This window comes from Gorilla gorilla, chromosome 11 (assembly GCF_029281585.2).
Source record: "Gorilla gorilla gorilla isolate KB3781 chromosome 11, NHGRI_mGorGor1-v2.1_pri, whole genome shotgun sequence".
Classification (NCBI taxonomy): Eukaryota; Metazoa; Chordata; class Mammalia; order Primates; family Hominidae; genus Gorilla; species Gorilla gorilla.
This window is the reverse complement of record NC_073235.2, coordinates 72,961,226-72,982,236: the sequence shown is the minus strand read 5'-3', so window position 1 is coordinate 72,982,236 and position 21,011 is coordinate 72,961,226. Positions and strand designations below refer to the sequence as shown.

Genomic DNA, 21,011 nt, shown 5'->3' with positions numbered 1-21,011 from the left:
ACTCAAGCCATGTCATATGAGAAACTGATGAAGAGGCTGGGAACGTGGAGCTTAAAAACAAAAAGACTTAGCAGGGTCTCTGAAACAGTCATGTGCAGACCACCTGCATCAGAATCACCTGGAGATACAATGAAAGATGTGGATTCCTGGGCCACACTCCAGACATAGAATCAGAATCTCTGGGGCTGGACCTTGGGAGTCTATATTTTAATAAACTCCTACAGTGATATTGAGTACTAAAGTCTGAGAACCACTGACTTAGGGGAACATGATAATTGACTGCCATCAAGTGGAGAAGGGAGATGATTTGTTCAGTAAAGCCTTGAGGGTAGAACTGGGGTAGATGCTTAGAAGCTTCTGAAGGATGGTTTCCTATGGTCAGGGTTATGAAGGACATGATGGTGATCAGACATCTCGACACAGGGAATGGGCTACTTCAGGAGCTGGGGAGTGAATTCATAAACACTGAATCTATTCAATGGGATGCTAGTTGATGAGGTCAAGAATGCTACTGATGAAAGCCTAGCCAGGTAGTTGGACTGGACGACCCTTCAAGATTCCTTCTAACAAAGATTCTAGGTTGACTTCTCTCTTGGTTAAAAAGAATGGATTCTAAGCCAGGCACAATGGCTCACGCCTGTAATCCCAGCACTCTGAGAGGCCGAGGCAGGCGGATCACCTGAGGTCAGGAGTTCGAGACCAGCCTCAACATGGAGAAACCCCGTCTCTACTAAAAATACAAAATTAGCCAGGCGTGGTGGTGTATGCCTGTAATCCCAGCTACTTGGGAGGGTGAGGCAAGAGAATTGCTTGAACCTGGGAGGTGGAGGTTGTGGTGAGCCAAGATCGCGCCATTGCACTCCAGCCTGGGCAACAAGAGCAAAACTACATCTCAAAAAAAAAAAAAAAAAAGAATGGATTCTGTGATTTTTAAAATAGATGTTTATCATTGATCCAATACTGTTACTGTTATAAATCTTGAGTTATTGTCTTATGTTTGGATAATAAGTTGGAAGCCTCCTAAAATATCCCTAGATAATCTATTAGGGGCTTTAAAACCTCAACTATGATCTCTTCCACAGGATAGTCTCCCCAACATACACCTAGAACAATGGCTGTCAGTGTAGTGTCCTCATCAGCAGCTGCAGCATGACCTGGAAACTTATTAGAAATGCAAATTCTCTCTTCTCTCTCTCTCTCTCCCTCTTTCTTTCTCACTGAATCAGAAACTCTGGGGGTGAGGCCCACCAATCTGCATTTTAGCTAGCCTTCCAGGAGTTTCTGTTGTGTGAGAAGGTTGGAGAATCAGTGACTTACAGAAATAGAATCCCAGGGAAATTAAGTGACTTGTTTCCAGTGACAGAGTTTATATAAGCAAAGAAACTGGCTCCCAAGTCTCTCCATCATTTTTTCTCTTTGTTAGGCCCAAATGACTTACGGAGTCTCTGGAGCACATCATTTTCTCTTGGAAAAGGTCAACTGCTCAGAATCTCCCCTAAAGAAATCCTCACACACGTTTAATATTTAGGATTGTTTATTGAGCACTGCTAGCAAACAACTGGAAACAATCTTAGTATCCACCAGTAGAGGAATGGCTAAATAAATATCATGAATGTCAATGAGGGGGTTGAAAGGAATTTTGTTAGAGCTATGGAACAACATGGTTTTATCTCTAACATGTATTAAGTAGAAAAGCAGTTGGCAAATGGTATAAAAAGTGTGGTTCACAAGCTAAAGTCCAAATTCCTCTTCCTCTAACTCTCTCTCTCTCTCTGTGTGTGTGTGTGTGTGTGTGTTCTGAAAGGATAAAACTACTAAAGCTACTTTAGAGAGGGGACATCATTGGGCAGATGCTGGGAAATGGAATTAGGGATATGGAAAAGAAATTTTAGCTTTATATGTGATACTTAAAAATTTTAGAGGAAAGGGTGCTCATACATTATTTTTACAATTAAAAATTGACTTCAAACATTGGGTAAAAATTGTTATGGTTTTATTGTAATGGGCCCAAATCCTGGTCAAAGAATCGTGACTATACAAATTTGATCAATATTACTTGCATCTAAGTAGAAACACCCCCAGTCATATGGCAAAGAAATAAACACTTTTCCCATTTTAAAATATTCCTTGAAGGACCCTCAATGTATATCAATGACCACCCAGACTGTCTACTCAGAAACCCAAAATACTAGACAATTATCTGAACAATTCAATCCATATAAATAATTTTCTCTAATGTAGATAATGGAGGTAGCAGAACTATTTTGGCTTGGATAATCTGATAATTACCCCCAATTGCCCATTTCCCTTTGTGTGTATAAAAATTCAGATTTAGATTAAGTTCTATCTTATATTTACCATAATCCCTGTTACTTTAATTTTTCCCCTTCATGTTTGGCCTTGAGTAAAGAGAGAGAACAGCTGGCCACCATCTGCTGCCTAAAAAAAAGCCATATATTCATTATATCCTTAGACTCCTAAATTTGGGCCTTGGGTTAAGAAATTGCACTAATCTGTGCTATTAGAAAGAAAAAGTCCTGAAATTATAGATTCCTTCTAATGCAGTATTACTCACTATAGATAGCACTTAGCATACAACAGGTGCTTAACAAATGTTTCTGATACTGCTGCTGCTGCCTCCTCATAAACTTTAAATGAGAGGCCCCTAAAGAGGAAAAATCACAATGACACTGGGAATTGGAAATTGAGGCTGGATTTACTCAAATTAATTTGTAATAAAAGCTTAAGTTTAAACTGATTATTTACAATTAGAAAATTTATTAATGCATTTTTTTCTGATTGAACTCTACAGATTGATTTCACAATGAATATTCAGATGTGTTCAACCACCTCAATTTATTTATTTTGAGGATGGGCATTTCACATCCTGACTCCATCATCCACATACTCTCTGTGTAATTTTGAGCTAGTTTCCTCATTTGTAAAACCAGAATAAATACCATCTATCTGGGGGACTACTACCAGTGTTAAGTGAGATGATGTATGTAAAACCCTAGCATGAAGCCCACCATAAGTAGGTTCTCAATAAATGTCCATCTCTTTCTTCTTCCCTTTAAGAAAAATCTATTTTTCTCTTCTCCTACCCAAACATGTGAAGAAACATAGTTAGCAATCTCTTCTGTAAGTCATCCCTAAACCATCGTGCTCAGGGGTAGGCAGATATTTACTGTAAGCAACTAGAGCATGCTGTACCAGTAACGGCTAAGAGGACAACTGCTCAGCTGATGGACTGGGTAGTGTTCTCCTAGAGCACCACGTTGGGAGGGATTCCAAGGCCACATCGAGGCTGTGAAGAAAACATGCCTTGACTCAAGAGCCAGGTCTGCAGCTAGGGTTGAAGAGTGAAGCTGTGCTCATACCCATGTATTTGCCATCCCCATGCCAGGAGGTTTCCTCACATTCTCTTTCCTCTTTTTCTCCATTTTGTTATTTTCTTCATTGCTTTTTCTTTTTGCTGCTTCACTGTTATTATCTAACATAAGTTAGCCCCACTGATATTTGTTTTAAAGAATCCCCAAGCAAGGAGTTTTAATTCAGCCACTGATTTCCAGAGTAAGCTGGGCAAGCAAATCCAAATGTCCAGATATTATTTAATGACTTCATAATGTCTTTTCTCTTGTTTTCCTTTATTATTTCTTCTTTCCTACAACTGAACTAATTCATGAGGTTGCTTATAACACAGAACATTTGGAAAATCAGAAAAGATAGCCTGGGCTTATTATTCTGCCACCATTCAGTGTTTTGGAGAAGAGTGAAATGAATATTAATTCTTGCATCCACTTTTTCAAACCACCACTACAAATTCCTGGCTAAATCTACAGAGCTATCAACTACAGAAATGATTTTTCTAATTGACTATGTGAAAAGCTGCTGCCAGCAGCATGGGCTCCATGAAAACGGCAGGGCTTAAAAGAATTAGTTTTGGGATTTTGTCCCAATTGCCTTAGGCAACTAAGAAAGGGTCCTCAGCCCACAATGCCAATTTGAACCCATCCTGCCCCATAAGAATAAGTAGAGGTGGTCACAGAAGTTCTCTTTAGCCTATAACATTCTGGAAAGATTGATATTGCCTATTCCTAGAGATACCTTGGGGAAGTGATTTTACCTCTATTGCCTCAGACTCTGTAAATAAGATCTGTAAATACAGATCTGTAAATGAGAAAGTTGGATCAAGCCATCTCTTAGAGTCTTTCAGTGATATTGTAAAAGGCATTTTAAGAAAGTTTTTTGTTTACTGCACTAACCAAGTGTATTAGTTTGTTTTCACATTGCTGATAAAGACATACCTGAGACTGGGCAATTTACAAAAGAAAGAGGTTTAATTGAACTTACAGTTCCACATGGCTGGGGAGGCCTCACAATCATGGCAGAAGGCAAGGAGGAGCAAGTCACATTTTACGTGGATGGCGGCAGGCAAAGAGAGAGCTTGGGCCGGGCACTGTGGCTCATGCCTGTAATCCCAGCACTCTGGGAGGCCAAGGCAGGCAGATCACCTGAAGTCAGGAGTTCAAGACCATCCTGGCCAACATGGTGAAACCCCGTCTCTACTAAAAACACAAAAATTAGTTGGGCATGGTGGTGCGCACCTGTAATCCCAGCTACTCGGGAGGCTGAGGCAGGAGAATCACTTGAATCTAGAGGGAGAGGTTGCAGTGAGCAGAGATTGCTCCACTGCACTCCAGCCTGGGTGACAGAGTGAGACCCTGTCTCAAAAAAAAAAAAAAGAGAGAGAGAACTTGTGCAGGAAAACTCCCCTTTTTAAAACCATCGGATCTCCTGAGACTTATTCACTATCATGACAACAACAAGGGAAAGATGTGCCCCCGTGATTCAATTACCTCCCACTGCATTCCTCCCACAACACATGGGAATTCAAGATGAGACTTGGGTGAGGACACAGCCAAACCATATCACCAAGGTTATAACATTCGTAATGTAAGGATTAAGAGAGAAAAGAAGTCATTCAAAGTTTCACCTCCCTAATACTCTAATACATAAACCACCTAAAAGGCACCAACACACACAGCTGGGAAGCAGGTAGCAACTCACCCTCTCAACTAAACAAAGAAAAGCTGATGGAAATGATAGTATGCAAGGAGAGCAATGTTAAAGACCCTCGCAGAGAAGCCACCATGCCACTCCTGCCCCTAGAAGGTAGATGTGGAGACTTCATACAAGCATGAAATATATTTTACTCACAATGTTGAAGCTGTCATCCTCCCTAATTATGTCTTAACAGGTTCCTTACACCATGTAAGTTAATTTTCATGGAATATTCTTCTTTACTTTTTAAAAATTTTTAAATTTTTTTTTTTGAAACATCTCACTCTGTCGCCCAGGCTGGAGTGCAGTGGCACAATCACAGCTCACTGCAGCCTTGACCTCTGAGGCTCAAGCGATCCTCTCATCTCAGCCACCAAGTAGCTAGGACCACAGGCATGTGCCAGACCACACTCTGCTCATTTTTGTATTTTAGGGTTTTGCCAAGTTGCCAAGACAGGTCTCGAACTACTGGGCTCAAGTGATCCACCCACCTTGGCCTCCTGGGGTTACAGGCGCGAGCCACTGCACCCAGCAATTTCCAGGGTATTGAGGATGCTGTTCACTTTGCTGCAGATGTACTAGCTTACCTGGATGACACATTAAGATCTGTTTATATCAGACTCTCATCTATGTAGTTACAGGTGAAAAGAAAAGAAGTCTAATGATGTCCTGGAGGATTTGTGTTTTCTTATTCCTTATTCACTGTTGTCTACCCAGAGAAAAAAGCAGAAACTTTTACTCATTGAAAATTGAAGTTTGGCATTCAGTCTTTCTCGAGATGTCTGGGTTCTTCTGTGCTGCTGATTTCTCTAAACACTATCCTGTGAGCAGGCACTAACCTTAGGGCTTAATAAGGGAATATGGTGGACCATGTCCTCATAGGTGAACTTTTCACAATGTTAACTGATGATATTCAGTTCACTTTGCGAGAGTTAAAGGATGTGTTGTAGGCTTAAAACCGCAAACACACTGTTGTGGGAAAAACTCTCAAATGATGTTTTTCCTCTGCTCTCACACCACTACAACAATCATCAACACTAAGACTTCTATGACCAAATGTGTGTGAGTTTTTCCCCACCACAAGCAAGCAGTTAATTCTGCAGCAGATACCAACTGGGCATCCTTCAAATCAATTTGGACGTTGTCCACCTGGAGATAGTGTCAGATCCCACTGGTTGAGGGCTCAGTCCCCAAGACTAACCACTCCCCACCCCGCAATGCCAGTCACAAGTCTGGGCCTTTGAAACTTCTCACTGACCAGCTTCAAGTTGGGGTTCCCATGACACCCTCTTTGAGTTCAATTAATTTGCTGGAGCAGCTCTTAGAACTTAGGGAAACACTTACTTTTACCACTTTATTATAAAGGATATTGCAAAGGATACAGATGAAGAGATGAGTAGGGCAAGTTACGGAGGAAAGGGTGCAGAACTTCCATGCCTTGCTTGGGTGTGCCACCCTCCAGGAACCTCCATGTGTTCAACTATCCAGAATCCAAACCTCTTGGGTTATCACTGAAGCTTCATGACTTCAGCATTCCTCCCCCTATGATATATGATGGGACCCTCTCTGGGGAGGGTCTTATGACCCACAATCAGAAAGGGGAAGATTAAAGTCTTGCCTTGGGGCCCGTGAAAGGAGGGCAGAAGGATTCTGTTTCCTGAGGCCTGACACACCAAACATTATAAACAAAAGACTGTAATAAGGGTTATGGGAGTTATGAGCCAGGAACCATGCTGAAAACCTCTCTGTCTATAAATAAACAAATATATGTGTGTGGTGTTATTTTATATATATATATACACACACATATATATAGGTTTAATATATATACATACACACATATATACACTTATACATATATACACATATATGGTTTTTAGGTTTAATATATATACACACATATTAAACCTATAAAATATATGTCAAACCTATAAATATGTGTGCATATATATACACACATATACACCTATATATGCGTATATACGTATATATTAAACCTATATATGTGTATATGTATACTAATATATTTAGTTCTTATTACAAAGTTAACATTCAGTTACATGTATGTGTGTATATATATTAATATACATATACACATATATGTGGGTATATATATTAAACATATATATAATAGGTGTTATATATGTGTATATATAATACCTATATGTTTATATATGTAGTGTATATGTAACATCTGTTATATATGTATGTATAAAACCTATATATTTATATATATAATAGATATAAAATACACCTCTATTATATAGATGTATATATAAAACATACATTTATATAAAATATATATAAAATACACCTCTATTATATAGATGTATATATATAAAACATATATTTATATATAGGTTTTTAAAATATATGTGTATATATATAAAATCTATATTTTATATATTTTAAATACATATACACACATCTATATAATAGATATATAATATAATTATATTCTATATATTATTTTTATATAGAAATATATAGTTTTTATATACATACACACATACATATAATATTTATATTTTAATTTTTTATTTATTTTTTATTTTTTTGAGACAGAGTCTCACTCTGTTGCCCAGGCTGGAGTGCAGTGGCATGATCTTGGCTCACTGCAACCTCCGCCTCCCGGGTTCAAGCAATTCTCCTGCCTCAGCCTCCTGAGTAGCTGAGATTACAGGCATGTGCCACCATGCCCAGCTAATTTTCGTAGTTTTAGTAGAGACGGGGTTTTACCATGTTGGCCAGGCTAGTCTTGAACTCCTGACCTCAGGTGATCCACCCGCCTCGGCCTCCCAAAGTGTTGGGATTACAGGAATGAGCCACCATGCTCAGCCATAATATATATTTGTATATAGGTTTTTAAAATATATATACATATATAATAACACCTATTATATATATATAGGTTTAATATGTGTGTGTGTGTGTGTGTGTATATATATATATATATGTAAAACCTATATATGGGCCGGGCATGGTGGCTCACATCTGTAATCTCAACATTTTGGGAGGCCAAGACCTCCGAGATCACCTGACGTCAGGAGTTTGAGATCAGCCTGGCCAACATGGTGAAACCCCGTCTCTACTAAAAATACAAAAAATTAGCTGGGTGTAGTGGTGCTTGGCTGTCGTCCCAGCTACTTACGGAGGCTGAGGCAGGAGAATCACTTGAACCCGGGAGGCGGAGGTTGTAGTGAGCTGAGATCGCATTACTGTACTCCAGCCTGGGTGACAGAGTGAGACTCCATCTCAAAAAAAAAAATAAAAAATAAAAAACCTGTGTGTGCGTGTGTGTGTGTGTGTACAATAACACCCCACACACCTTCTCCATGGCCATGGAATTAGAAAATTCCCAGGATCTCACCTGCTTCTAGTCAGGCACGTCTGCACTTTCTGACTATTAAATGAGGTAGCAAGGAGTAAGAAATGAATGGATTGTAAGGAACTCGAAATATTTATTTAATATTCATTCAGCCCGTATTCTTTAAATCACTCCCTCATTCAATTAATAAACATTAGATTTCTTCTCTGAGAGAAACATGACTAACCGCCTCCCCCATTTCCAAACTCACTTCTCCCTGGCTAAATGAACACCAGTTTTTTACTGGGTGACAATGTGCCCCAGTCCTGTTCTCCACTTTCTAAGCCTCTCCCTGAAGCTAGGAATGGTCATGGGACCCAGGTCAGGTCAATGAGGTATATGTAAAATGGCTTCTGAAAAAATTTTTTCTTTCCTGATAAAAAATGGTAGAGACGTGGCTGCCTTAGCCATTCATCCTGCTCCTTTTTTCCTGCCTTAAATGCAGACACGATAGTTGAAGGGGCAGTAGCCATCTTGTGACTGTGACACTATAAGCCAACCCACACACTAAAGATGGCCAAAAGGGATGAAAGAAGGTCAGAAGGTGTCCAGGTCTCTGATGACATCGCTGAACAGCTGAACTAATGCTAGAAACAGCTTACCTCTCAACTTCTTTTTTATGTGAGAAGAAATAAACAAACCTATTCGCCAGTGGTTCTCATCTTGGGTAATTCCCCCCCTCCCCCTCAGGAGACATTTGACAACATCTAGAGATACTTTTGACTGTCACAACTGCTGAGGGTGGAGGTGTTGGAATCTAGTAAGTAGAATCTAGAAAGAAGCTACTAAACATCTTACAAGGCACAGGACAGCTCGCAACAAAGAATTATCTGGTCCAAAATGTCAATAACACAGAGGTTGAGAAACTCTGGCTTAAGCCACTAAGAATGTTTATTTGCTATTCACAGTCAAATGTATTCCTGATTAATAGAGTCCTTCATTCAGGAAGCACTGGACACACACCATGAGCCAGATACCATAACATGTGAAGTGCTAGGGATAAAAAAATGAGTAAGTTCCACTCCATCCCTGTAAAAGTTCACAGTCTTGTGGGGCAGACAGACATGTTAGGATAAAAATAAGACTTTAGGTTCTAATACAGAGATATCAACATCCAGTTGTGGGAGCACAGAGGATGGAGCAACAACTAGCTTGGCAGAGTCCAGGCAGGCTTCATAGAGAAGGTGCCTGGACTAGGGATTGAAAGATGAAGAGAAAACTACCAGATGAAGAGGCTTTCCATCAGTGAAGAGAATGCACAAAGGCTGACCATCACACGTGGGGCTGGATGGCCCAAGGTCAGGCTGACAGCAGTCTAGGCTATGTGAGGGAGAATGGTGGGGAAAAATGAGAATGGTCAGTCGAGACCAGTTATGGAAAGCTTTGTGTTCTGCAGTAGGCAGGCCTAGGCAAACCTACCCCCAAAAGTCTAAGGAAGCTGAGAGGCCAAAGAAAGAGGCTGACATATCCAGTTCCTTAGAAAGAAAGAAACATTTAATAGAGATTTATGAACAAAAGCCACGTCTGTGTCTAGGATGGCAGTGGGACAAGATGGAGGATCCCTGGGCCATTAACCCCCTAACCCAGTGCTTATATACCATAGGAAAGTGATATGACCAGGAGACAGGGAAATACTCGGTAGAAGAGGATGGTTCCCCGGCAATGGTCCCACCCTCAAGTCTGAATACCCATGGCCCTAAATAAGGACAGGTATTCCTGTTTTTGCACCCAAAAAAATTGCCTTTGGGCCCACCACATCCCCTATTTTGCACCCATACAAACCACGAACCCCAGGCTCCAGAGCAGATGAGGAGACAAGCAGAGCATGGCACAACAGCATGGCAGAGCAAGAGAGAATAGGAGTATCTGAAGGCTGGGAGGAGTTCTGCTAGGGGCAGTTGGAGAGGAGTCTGGCCACTGGACAGCCAAACTCCAGAGGAAGATCATCTTCCCATTCCATCCCCATTCCAGCTCTCCATCCATCCCACTGAGAGCCACTTCCACCACTCAATAAAACCCCTGCATTCATCCTTCAAGCCCACGTATGACCTGATTCTTCTGGGACGCAAGACAAGAGCTTGGGATACAGAAAGCTATCACACTGGCCCACTACCCTTGGGAAAAGGCAGAGGGTCCACTGAGCTGGATAACACTTAAGCCATCTGCGGACAGCAAAGCTGAAAGAGTGCACTGTAACATGCCCAATTGGGCTTTGGGAGTTGCAGACACCCCACCCCTAGACACTACTTGGAGAGTGGGGCTGGAACCCAAAGCGCTTGTCCCAGCTCCTGCACATGTCCATCCACGTGCTCCCCTTCCCGCAGGTGGTTTCAGCAGTGGTGGTGACCAAACAGGCGAGCCACACCCTTGTCGCATGTCCTGTGAGGGGGGACAGGGAACACTCCCATTTCAAAAGGAAAGGAATGTGTAGGATAATCAAAGTCAACCTCCCAGGGAAAAGCAAGAATGCTGTGTAAATCTGCCTAAGGGCAGGATTTATGGTCAAGGTTGTTCTGACCTAAGGGCAGGATTTATGGTAAGTAGATGCTCTTGCAGAATAAACAGTAAATAAAATAAAAATCTTAGACGCATTGCTGGAACTGGGGTTAAGCAGAAGTTAACATGGCAAGTTAATGTCCAAGATGGAATTGCTTTGGCCTCCTCACTTTGCTGAGCTAAAGGCTTTAGACCTCGTCCTATAGCCAACGAAGAAGAGGCACAGAAGTTTATTCCTGAGAGTGACATGATCATCTTGATATTTTTATAAACGTAATTCTGGTGGCAGTATAAAGGATCATGTAAGGTAAACAGAGACTAGAGTTAGCAAGGCACAAAGTGTAAGCAAAAATTCAGCTGAAAGATTGATTAGTATTCTGAAAGTATGGCAGGAAATACTCAAAAGGAGAGAATAAGCTGGACGTGGTGGCTCACACCTGTAATCCCAGCACTTTGGGGGGCCAAGGTGGGAGGACAGATAGCTTGAGCCCAGGAGTCTGAGACCAGCTTAGGCAACATAATGAGATCTTGTCTCTACAAAAAATTAAAAAATTAGCCAGGCATGGTGGTTCGCACATGAAGTCTTCGGTTGCTTGTAGGCTGAGGCAGGAGAATTGCTTGAGCTCAGGAGTTCAAAGCTGCAGTGAACCATGATCATGCCACTGCACTGCAGCCTAGGCAGCAGAGCAGGGCCCTATCTCAACAAACAAAACACAAATAGAGGCTAAGAGAAGAGACCCTGCGAAAGGGAAGTGACATAGTGACATGCAGCACTTCTATGCTGGGTCCTAGGTGGGACAAGAACATCATGGGTGAGAGAGTCAGAGAACTGTGTCAAATGCAAGAAGATAAATTCAAACTGGGCCAGAATAGACTGAGTTTTCTCTAATCCCTTAGTGAAGTGGAGCTGGAAACTATTTTCAATAACCCACCGTATGCTATGTGAAGTCGTGTTTAAACAAAACAAGATGACCATTCTTTAGTGAAAACGATAGTAACTATATATATTTAGTTCTTATTCCAAACTTAACATTCAGTTATTGTCAACAAAATTTTTGTTCCTATGAAATTCTAAATTAAAGGGCTCCTATAGGTAGATATCTGGGCTAAGGTGAACCTTTCTGAACTGTTGTCATTTATTCTAGGACACAGAATAGTCAAAACTAAGGGTAATGGATGCCTATCTTTTTTTTTTTTTTTTTTTGAGACGGAGTTTCGCTCTTGTTGCCCAGGCTGGAGTGCAATGGGGTGATCTTGGCTCACCGCAACCTCCACCTCCCAGGTTCAAGTGATTCTCCTGCCTCAACCTCCCAAGTAGCTGGGATTACAGGCATGTGCCACCACGCCTGGCTTATTTTTTATTTTTATTTTTTTAAGTAGAGACAGGGTTTCTCCATGTTGGTCAGGCTGGTCTTGAACTCCCGACCTCAGGTGATCCACCCACCTTGGCCTCCCAAAGTGCTGGGATTACAGGCGTCAGCCACCATGTCCGGCCATGGATGCCTATCATTTTAGCCTATCCATCCCTCTCCTTCCTTTAAGGAGTCCATTAGGCCATGGTTCAAGTGGGGTTGACTCCATCCCTGACAGTTGACCCAAGACCCTGCCAATCATACCCCTGGGAACAGTAATTGGCTCAAGGGTGGGCATGTGATCCAGGCTCAGACAGTCAGAGAGTTCCTTGCATAAGAACTCTCAGAAACTCTCTTGCTGCTAATGTTGCTAAGCCTATAGAATGCTTTCTATAGGAGCATCCAGGGACCATCTTTGCCAACACGTAAGGAGAGCTAACCTGGCTCCTTATCAGAAACTCAAAAAAGGGAAAAAGAAACCTGATACAAGGAAAAAGACACTGGCTTGGTAAAACTGTTTGATTGCCTGGATCCAGACATGTCTTTGGATTTCCTAATTTCCTAAGCCAATACGTCATCCCCTTTTAATTGTTGCTTCAACTAGTTTGAGTTTCAGTTACTTGTTATTGAGAGGTTCCTAACTAACATACCAAGTAAGCAGCCTTCTTTCACAGAATGGTGCTTTCATAAAATGTACGTATGCTGTGTTTTAGGAAGCTCCAAGTGGTTTCTCTTTTTCTGGAGTATGAGCTGAGAGATGGGGAGATGAGAGAGAAGAAGCTGGAAAACGAGAGAGTCTTCCTTGTCCTATTAAGCTTATCTCTTTGGATTTCGAAAAAAAAATCATTTTTGTTATAGAGAGAAGGGAGGCAAATTTGTTTAAAGTTAGCCTTTCAATGTATTAACTTCTAATAATAGCATTATCAAACTGGGTTAGAGCCTTATTTTAAATCAACTTATTTAGGTTTCTTACCTTTTATTGATAAAGAGCTACTATGACTTACCTGAAATCTTACATTCTCTCAATCTAGGTTGTACATTACAGTACAAGTAAAACTTAACTTCAACAAAGCCAGTTCTAGATATCTGTCATATATTTCAAAGAGCAAGGATCAAAGTGTGAGTCAAGGGATGGTAAAAGAAAATAGTGATAAAACGGCTGGGCGCAGTGGCTCACGCCTGTAATCCCAGTACTTTGGGAGGCCAAGGCAGGCAGATCACGAGGTCAGGAGATCGAGACCATCCTGGCTAACATGGTGAAACCCCGTCTCTACTAAAAAAAAATACAAAAAAATTAGCTGGGCATGGTGGCAGGTGCCTGTAGTCCCAGCTACTCGGGAGGCTGAGGCAGGAGACTGGCATGAATCCAGGAGGCGAAGCTTGCAGTAAGCCGAGATCACCCCACTACGCTCCAGCCTAGGTGACAGAGTGAGACTACATCTCAAAAAAAAAAAAAGAAAAGAAAAGAAAAGAAAAGAAAAGAAAAAGAAAATAGTGATGAAAAAGAAGAGGTAAGAGTTTGATTCAACTCAACAAATATTTATTAAACACTGAATTTGTGCCAGGCACTGCATTGGACAATACAGACATAAAGTGAGCTAAAGTTCAGGCATGGTGGCTCACACCTATAATCCCAGCAGTTTGCAAGGCCGAGGCAGACAGATTGCTTGAGCTCAGGAGTTCAAAACCAGCCTGGGCAACATGGTGAGACCTCATCGCTACTAAAAATACAAAAATAAGCCAGGCATGGTGGTGCACGCCTGTGGCCCAGCTACTTGAGAGGCTAAGGTGGGAGGATCACTTGAACCCAGGGGGTAGAGGTTGCAGTGAGCCAACATTGTGCCACTGCATTCCAGCCTGGGTGACAGAGTGAGACCCTGTCTCAAAATAAATAAATAAATAAATAAATAAATAAATAAAAAGTGAGCTGAAAAATATCCCTGCCCCCCAGGCAGTTAAGGTTCAGATGAGAGGTAGATAATCGCTCTACAATGTAGTAAGTGCTACCAAAGAAGCTCATCAAAAGAGATCCTAACTCAGCCTGGGGAAGTCAAGGAGGGTATCACAGAAAAGTTAATGCCTGGTCAAAGACCTAAGGAATGAGCAGGAGTTAGCTTGGCTAAGACAGCAGACTGAGGGCTTGGAGAAGGCAGATTTAGTCGACATAGCCTGAGCAAAGCACAAAAGAATAGAACAGCCTGGGATGGTTAGGGAACACCAAGTAATTCAATTTTGGCTGGAGTGTGATCTGAGACGTGGGAAATGAGAGAAGAGACTAGGAAAGTAAGCAGGGGCCAAATCAGGTGGACTCCCTTACACCAGGCCAGAGCACTGCAGCTCACCCCATGGGGGCCTGGATGGTCATTTTAATCAAGGAAACAATATGCTCAGATAGGAATTTTAACAAATTCTATTCTGCTGTCTCTTTGGAGAATGAAATAGGCAGGAAGTCCACTTAGAAAACTGGCAAGAGGGTGAGCAAAAAAAGTTTTAAAAGGCCCAGAAAAGATATAGAGAAAAGAATAGAGAGTCCAGAAATAAACCCTTAAATTTATGGTCAAGTGAGTTTTTTTTTTTTTTTTTTTTTTTTTTTTGAGACAGAGTTTCACTCTTGTTGCCCAGGCTGGAGTGCAATGGCACAATCTCGGCTCACCACAACCTCTGCCTTCTGGGTTCAAGCAATTCTCCTGCCTCCGCCTCCCAAGTAGTTGGGATTACAGGCATGTGCCACCATGCCCAGCTAATTTTGTATTTTTAGTAGAGATGGGGTTTCTCCACGTTAATCAGGCTGGTCTCGAACTCCTAACCTCAGGTGACCCACCCGCCTCGGCTTCCCAAAGTGCTGGGATTACAGGTGTGAGCCACTGTGCCCCGGCCTGGTCAAATGATTTTTAACAAGAATCCAAGGACAATTCAATGGAAGGAAATAACAGCATTTTCAACAAAATGGTGTTGAAACTGCTGGATATCCACATACAAAAGAATGAAGTTAGACTTCTACCTCACACCATACAAAAAATTAAATCCAAATGGACCATAGATCTAAAATATAAGAGCTAAAACTACAAAACTCCCAGAATAATGATAGGAGTAAATCTTTGTCACATTGGATTAAATGATAGCTTCTTAGGTAGAATACCAAAAGTACGAGCAACAAAAGAAAACATACATAAATTGAACTTCATCAAAATTAAAAAATTTTGTGCTTCAAAGGACACCATCAAGAAGACAACCCAAGCCAGGCACAGTGGGTCACTCCTGTAATCCTAGCACTTTGGGAGGCTGAGGTGGGCAGATGACATGAGGTCAGGAGTTCGAGACCACCCTGACCAACATGGTGAAACCCCATCTCTATTAAAAATACAAAAATTAGCAGGGCATGGTGGCAGATGCCTGTAATCCCAGCTACTCCAGAGGCTGAGGCATGAGATTGCTTGAACCTGGGAGGCAGAGGTTGCGGTGAGCCGAGACTGTGCCAGGGCACTCCAGCCTGGGTGACAGAATGAGACTCCATCTCAAAGAAAAAAAAAAAAAGAGAAAACAACCCATAGAGTGAGAAAATATCAAAGTGACCAGTAGCTCATTTAAAAAAAAGAGAGAGAGAGAGAAAATATTTGCAAATTATCTATCTGATAAGAGACTAATATTTGGAATACATAAACATCAACAATATAAAGTGGGCAAAGGATTTGAATAAACATTTCTCCAAAGAAGGTATACACATAACCAAGAAACACAGAAAAGCTGCTCAACATCATTAGTCATTAGAGAAACACAAATCAAAACTACAATGAGATGCCACTTCACATCAACTAGAATGACTAAAATAAAAAAGACAAACAATAATAAATGTTGGAGACGATGTGGAAAAATTGGGACTCTCATAACACTGGTGATGGTAATTTAAATTGTTCAGCCACTTGGAACAGAGGGTTACCATATGACCAAGAAATTCTACTCATAAGTATATACCCAAAAGAAGTGAAAACATATGTCCACATTAAAAGTTGTACATGAATATTCATAGCAGCATTATTCATAACAGCCAAAAAGTGGAAACAATGCAAAAGTTCATCCCCTGAAAAATGAGCAAGCAAAACATGATATATTCATACAATGGGATATTATTCATCTACAAAAAAATAAAATACTGGTACATAGTACCAGTATTTATTTTATCCAACACTGAAAAGAAGTGAAAGAAGCCAGACACAAAAGGCCATGTTGTATGATTCCATTTACATGAAATGTCAAAAATAGGCAAATCCATACAGACAGAAGTTAGATTATTGGTTGTCTAAGTTTGGTGGGATTGAGGAGAAAGGGGAGAATGGCTAATGAGTTTGGAGTTTCTTTTTAGGTAATGAAATGTTCTATGATTAGATGGTGGTGATGTTTATACAACTCTGTGACTAATTAAAAACCTTTGAATTGTATACTTCCCTTCTTTTTTTTTTTTTTTGAGACGGAGTTTCGCTCTTGTTGCCCAGGCTGGAGGGCAATGGCACGATCTTGGCTCACCACAACCTTCACCTCCCAGGTTCAAGTGATTCTCCTGCCTCAGCCTGCCAAGTAGCTGGGATTACAGGCATGCACCAACACACCCAGCTAATTTTGTATTTTTAGTAGAGACGAGGTTTCTCCATGTTGGTCAGGCTGGTCTCGAACTCCCGACCTCAGGTGATCCACCCACCTCGGCCTCCCAAAGTGCTGGGATTACAGGTGTGAGCCACCATGCCCGGCTGAATTGTATACTTTCAAAAGATGACTTTTATCATATGTGAATTATATCTAAATTGAGCTGTTAATAATAACAAAAGGGCTGGACTAAAGCTATGGGAGAAGGGATGAGAGATTCCCAAGGGAACATTTTTTAGAAACTTTAGCAGGTAGTGAGCTGGACCTGGTGATGGATTATTTAAAGGAAGTGAGGAGAAGTCAAAGGTGACTCCTAGTTTCTGGAAGAGAGAGAGTGAAGGTTTCAGAAAGGAGAATGAGATGAAAGAGATACCAAGACACCATGGTTCTCCACGCCATCATGAGAAGAAATGGAAGATGCCAATGAAAGAGAAGAGGGAAGAGTTTCATTTTGTTCAATGGTTAACAACTGTTATGCATCACAGCCTGGAAGATGCAGGTCTCTCATCCAGTGAGCTCGACTGGGAAGGCAAAAATCCCTAGAAGACTTAGAAACTAAGTAAGCCCCAGGCATCTGCAAGTAATCCTTGAAAATCTTTAGGATGTGGGCTTTGTATATTCCTGCCTTCTTGTCATGCAGGTGAGGAAACATCTTTTACAGAATATTGGGTTACTTTCCAGATGTTATATACCAAAGGAGACTAGAATTCAGGTCTCCTTACTAAACTGCATTATTTACTACAATAGCTTCATAAACAAACAATTAGACTCAGCCCTATTCTTTATTTTTTTGAGAGGAAGTCTCACTCCGTCACCCTGGCTGGAGTGCAGTGGCACGATCTTGGCTCACTGCAACCTCCGCCTCCTGGGTTCAAGTGATTCTCCTGTCTCAGCCTCCCAAGTAGCCACCACACCCAGCTAATTTTTGTATTTTTAGTAAAGACAGGATTTCACCATGTTGGCCAGGCTGGTCTCTAACTCCTAACCTCAGGTGATCTGCCTGCCTCCCAAAGTGCTAGGATTACAGGTGTGAGCCATCACGCCCAGCCTGACTCAGCCCTATTTTTTAGACATTTGCCAGAACACATCCCAATACATGCAGTTATGTGTTTGCCCTCTGTAGACATTCTGAGAGACTATGCATCAGAATCCATTGACCATAAAAACAATAAATGCTTAGATTGCTTTTCTATGACGTCCCTCAACAGTGTGGCGCCAGCATTTCCAGGTGGCCTCTTTCATGCCTAGTCGAGAACATAAAGACTTCCAATTCACCTGGCCCTATTGATGAGAGGATGTTGGGGACACCCTCTTCCTCAAAGGCTCCATGAGTAGAGGATAAGGAAGGGCACTTCCAAGTCATTTTGCCAGAAAGCTCAAAGATAATAGGGGCAAGAAAGTATTTTAGGTTTGGCCAAGCCTGCAGACTTGGGTAATTTGGGAACTGGGGAAGTCTTTCCCCTTTCTGGAACCCAACAACATGATCCCAAGAACACCACCAGGTGTATACTCAGGGTTTCAGTCCTGAATGCCAGAAAATACAAAAATGTAGAGTCACATTAAATGAGTTTTTATCTTTTATTTACCTCCATTTAATAAACCTTGAATGGCTCTGTTTCCTGTCTTTGATTGTCCTGTCTGCATATTTCCTGCTAAGAGTTTACAAAACAGCACTCTTGAACAGGAAGATAAGAAGTGTACCTATTTGTTGAATAACATCAAGGGAGAAAACTGCTAACTCATCCATTTTGTTAAGTGGTTCAAAAGGATCAAAATACCAATTAACTTGCTGGCTCAGAAATCTTTGATATCCTCAGATTTACTGGCATTTTGAAACTCCTGTTCATACTTGCCTAATGGCTTTCTGATTATGAACAAAGAAGTGCCAATCTGTTCAGCATTTGACCTGTTTTCTTAAATATTTTTATGTATTCAAACATTGTTACAAAAAATACTTGACTAGTCAAATTCATGTGCCAAATTTTTTTTCTTGTTCCACTTCCAAATTTAAGAGGAAAAAAGAAGCTCAAAGACACTTAAAAAAAAAAAAGCCATTTCATTCTTATTTTTAATTTAAAAGCTCTCATTGCAAGGAACTTTTTTTTTTTTTTTTTTTGCCTTATCTTTTCCATGGAATTTAGCAGAGTTTGGGAGACTTGATAAAGCAAGCTACCATATTTATGACCCATCCTCTCCTGAGAAAATTTTGGAAAAAATGACTTTGGGCACATGTTTCAGAGTGGAAGTAAAAAGACACTAAGGATGGCTTAAGGAGTGAGGCAGATTCTACAATGTATTTTTTTTTTCTTGATTGCCTTGTCTTCGTCAGGCATACAATGGATTTCAATATTCCTCTCCAGGCATCCTCAGACAGCAGTGCTTCTCAGAGGTGTTTTTTTTTGTTATTGTTTTCCTTATTTCTTCACAGAAAATTCTACTTGTAATCACATTCATACATAATCTCTATGGCAGTTGTTCAGAAAAGAGCGGCATTTCATTCTTAGGCAAAGGCACTTTCTGGGTTAAGAAAGTGCCATGCAATTTATTTCAATAAACATTGATTGAATGCACTGAATTGAAGAGATTAAAAGCATGCATGCTGAAACCAGACTGCCTGGGTTCAAATCCTGGTTCTACATTCACCAGCATGAGACCATGGGAAAATCACTTACTTTCTTTTCATACCCAAGTTTTCTCACCTTTACGTTTTGTAAAATGGGGATGACAATAGAGTCTAGCTTATAGGGTTGTTCTATGGATCAAATGAGATAATACATTTTAGAATAGTGCCCTAAAATGTCCTGTACTCTTAGGATGCTTCAGGTGTTATGTAAGTGTTAATTATCGTATTATATCATGCCAGAACCTGGAAGAAGAACTGGTGCTTGGGTGCATTCAAATCCGGCCCACTTATGGAGGGATACTTTCATCATAACAACAAAATACCTGGAGAACTTGAGACCTAAGGATTTATAACATATAAACGTATATGGACATTTAAAATAATGTGATCAGAAGGAAGCTTAACCTGGCTGCTGGATCACTGCAGTTTAGTTGAAGCACAATAAAAATGCAACATTCAAGCAAGTAAATGGTAGCTGGCAACTAGCCAATTACATGTTTGGAGGAGAGCACGCGAGGAACAATCTTAGGACACAGCGATGGCCAGAGTAGAGCTACATTTATAAGAATGCATTCCCGTAGATGACGGTCTGACCTTTTCACAAATTCTTCAAAAAGGATGCGGTGGGAATAGCCCTGGCGGCGGATGCTGACTGTCTCCAGAATCCCTGTGGAGCGGAGCTGGGCCAGCACCCTCTCTCGAGAGAACTGCAGGGCCTCTCGGTCATCATTGGGTTTAATGCAGCGCACAAAGTGGGGCTGTCCAACCACCATTTTGGAGAGCAAGTCCATCAGAGAATACTACCAGGGAGAAAAATGCACAAGGAACAAGGTTACCATCAACACAATGGATAATTACAACATAGGCCTGCAGAAGCCTCTGGAGCAGTTTGAGGCTCACAGACCTTCTTGAGGAAGAACATGAAATCAGCAATAGGAGATAACAATGTAAGTTGCACTTATAGCCATCTGCAGATTCAAAAACATTCTTTAAACATCACCTAGTGCCAAGCAATATCCCATATGGCAGAAACTTAGCTAAGAACATGCTCTAGGTTATCCTGTAATTCCACTGCCAGAACTAGAATGCTTGTCGCTGGTATTCCAAGGTGATGTTCCACAATCTGTATCTGTAATTTAAAATGTCCAGCTTTTGAGGAAGGGGCTAATTGCTTCTTCAGCCTAAGAACCACCAGATAGTCTAAGCAAATCCTACAGATACGATTGGTAATAAGGTAGTGGGACAGAAAAGAAAAATACAAAAACAAGGCAAAGAAAATGAGAGAAGTACGCAAAAAGAAGACTGTGGTGACTATCAACTAACATACACCAAGCAGCTGGTACAGGGCTCTCATAGCAAGAGGGGAGCAGGGACACGGAAAACCAGGGGGGTGCTTGTGAGGGAGGGCCTCAGTTGTTCCTCAGGGGCATCCACTGCTGGAGCTCTTCTGGGCACACCTTCAGGAGCTATT

General features: G+C 41.2%; 1 protein-coding gene across 1 annotated transcript in view; it reads right to left on the bottom strand.

Annotated features, from left to right (window-relative positions):
* Nucleotides 1-21,011, bottom strand: part of MYO3B (myosin IIIB) — a 446,006-nt gene that overhangs the window by 169,101 nt on the left and 255,894 nt on the right. The window contains exon 23 of the mRNA XM_055379151.2: nucleotides 20,135-20,340. Coding sequence (XP_055235126.1) covers nucleotides 20,135-20,340 — 206 coding nt within the window. The remainder of the gene's footprint in view (nucleotides 1-20,134; nucleotides 20,341-21,011) is intronic.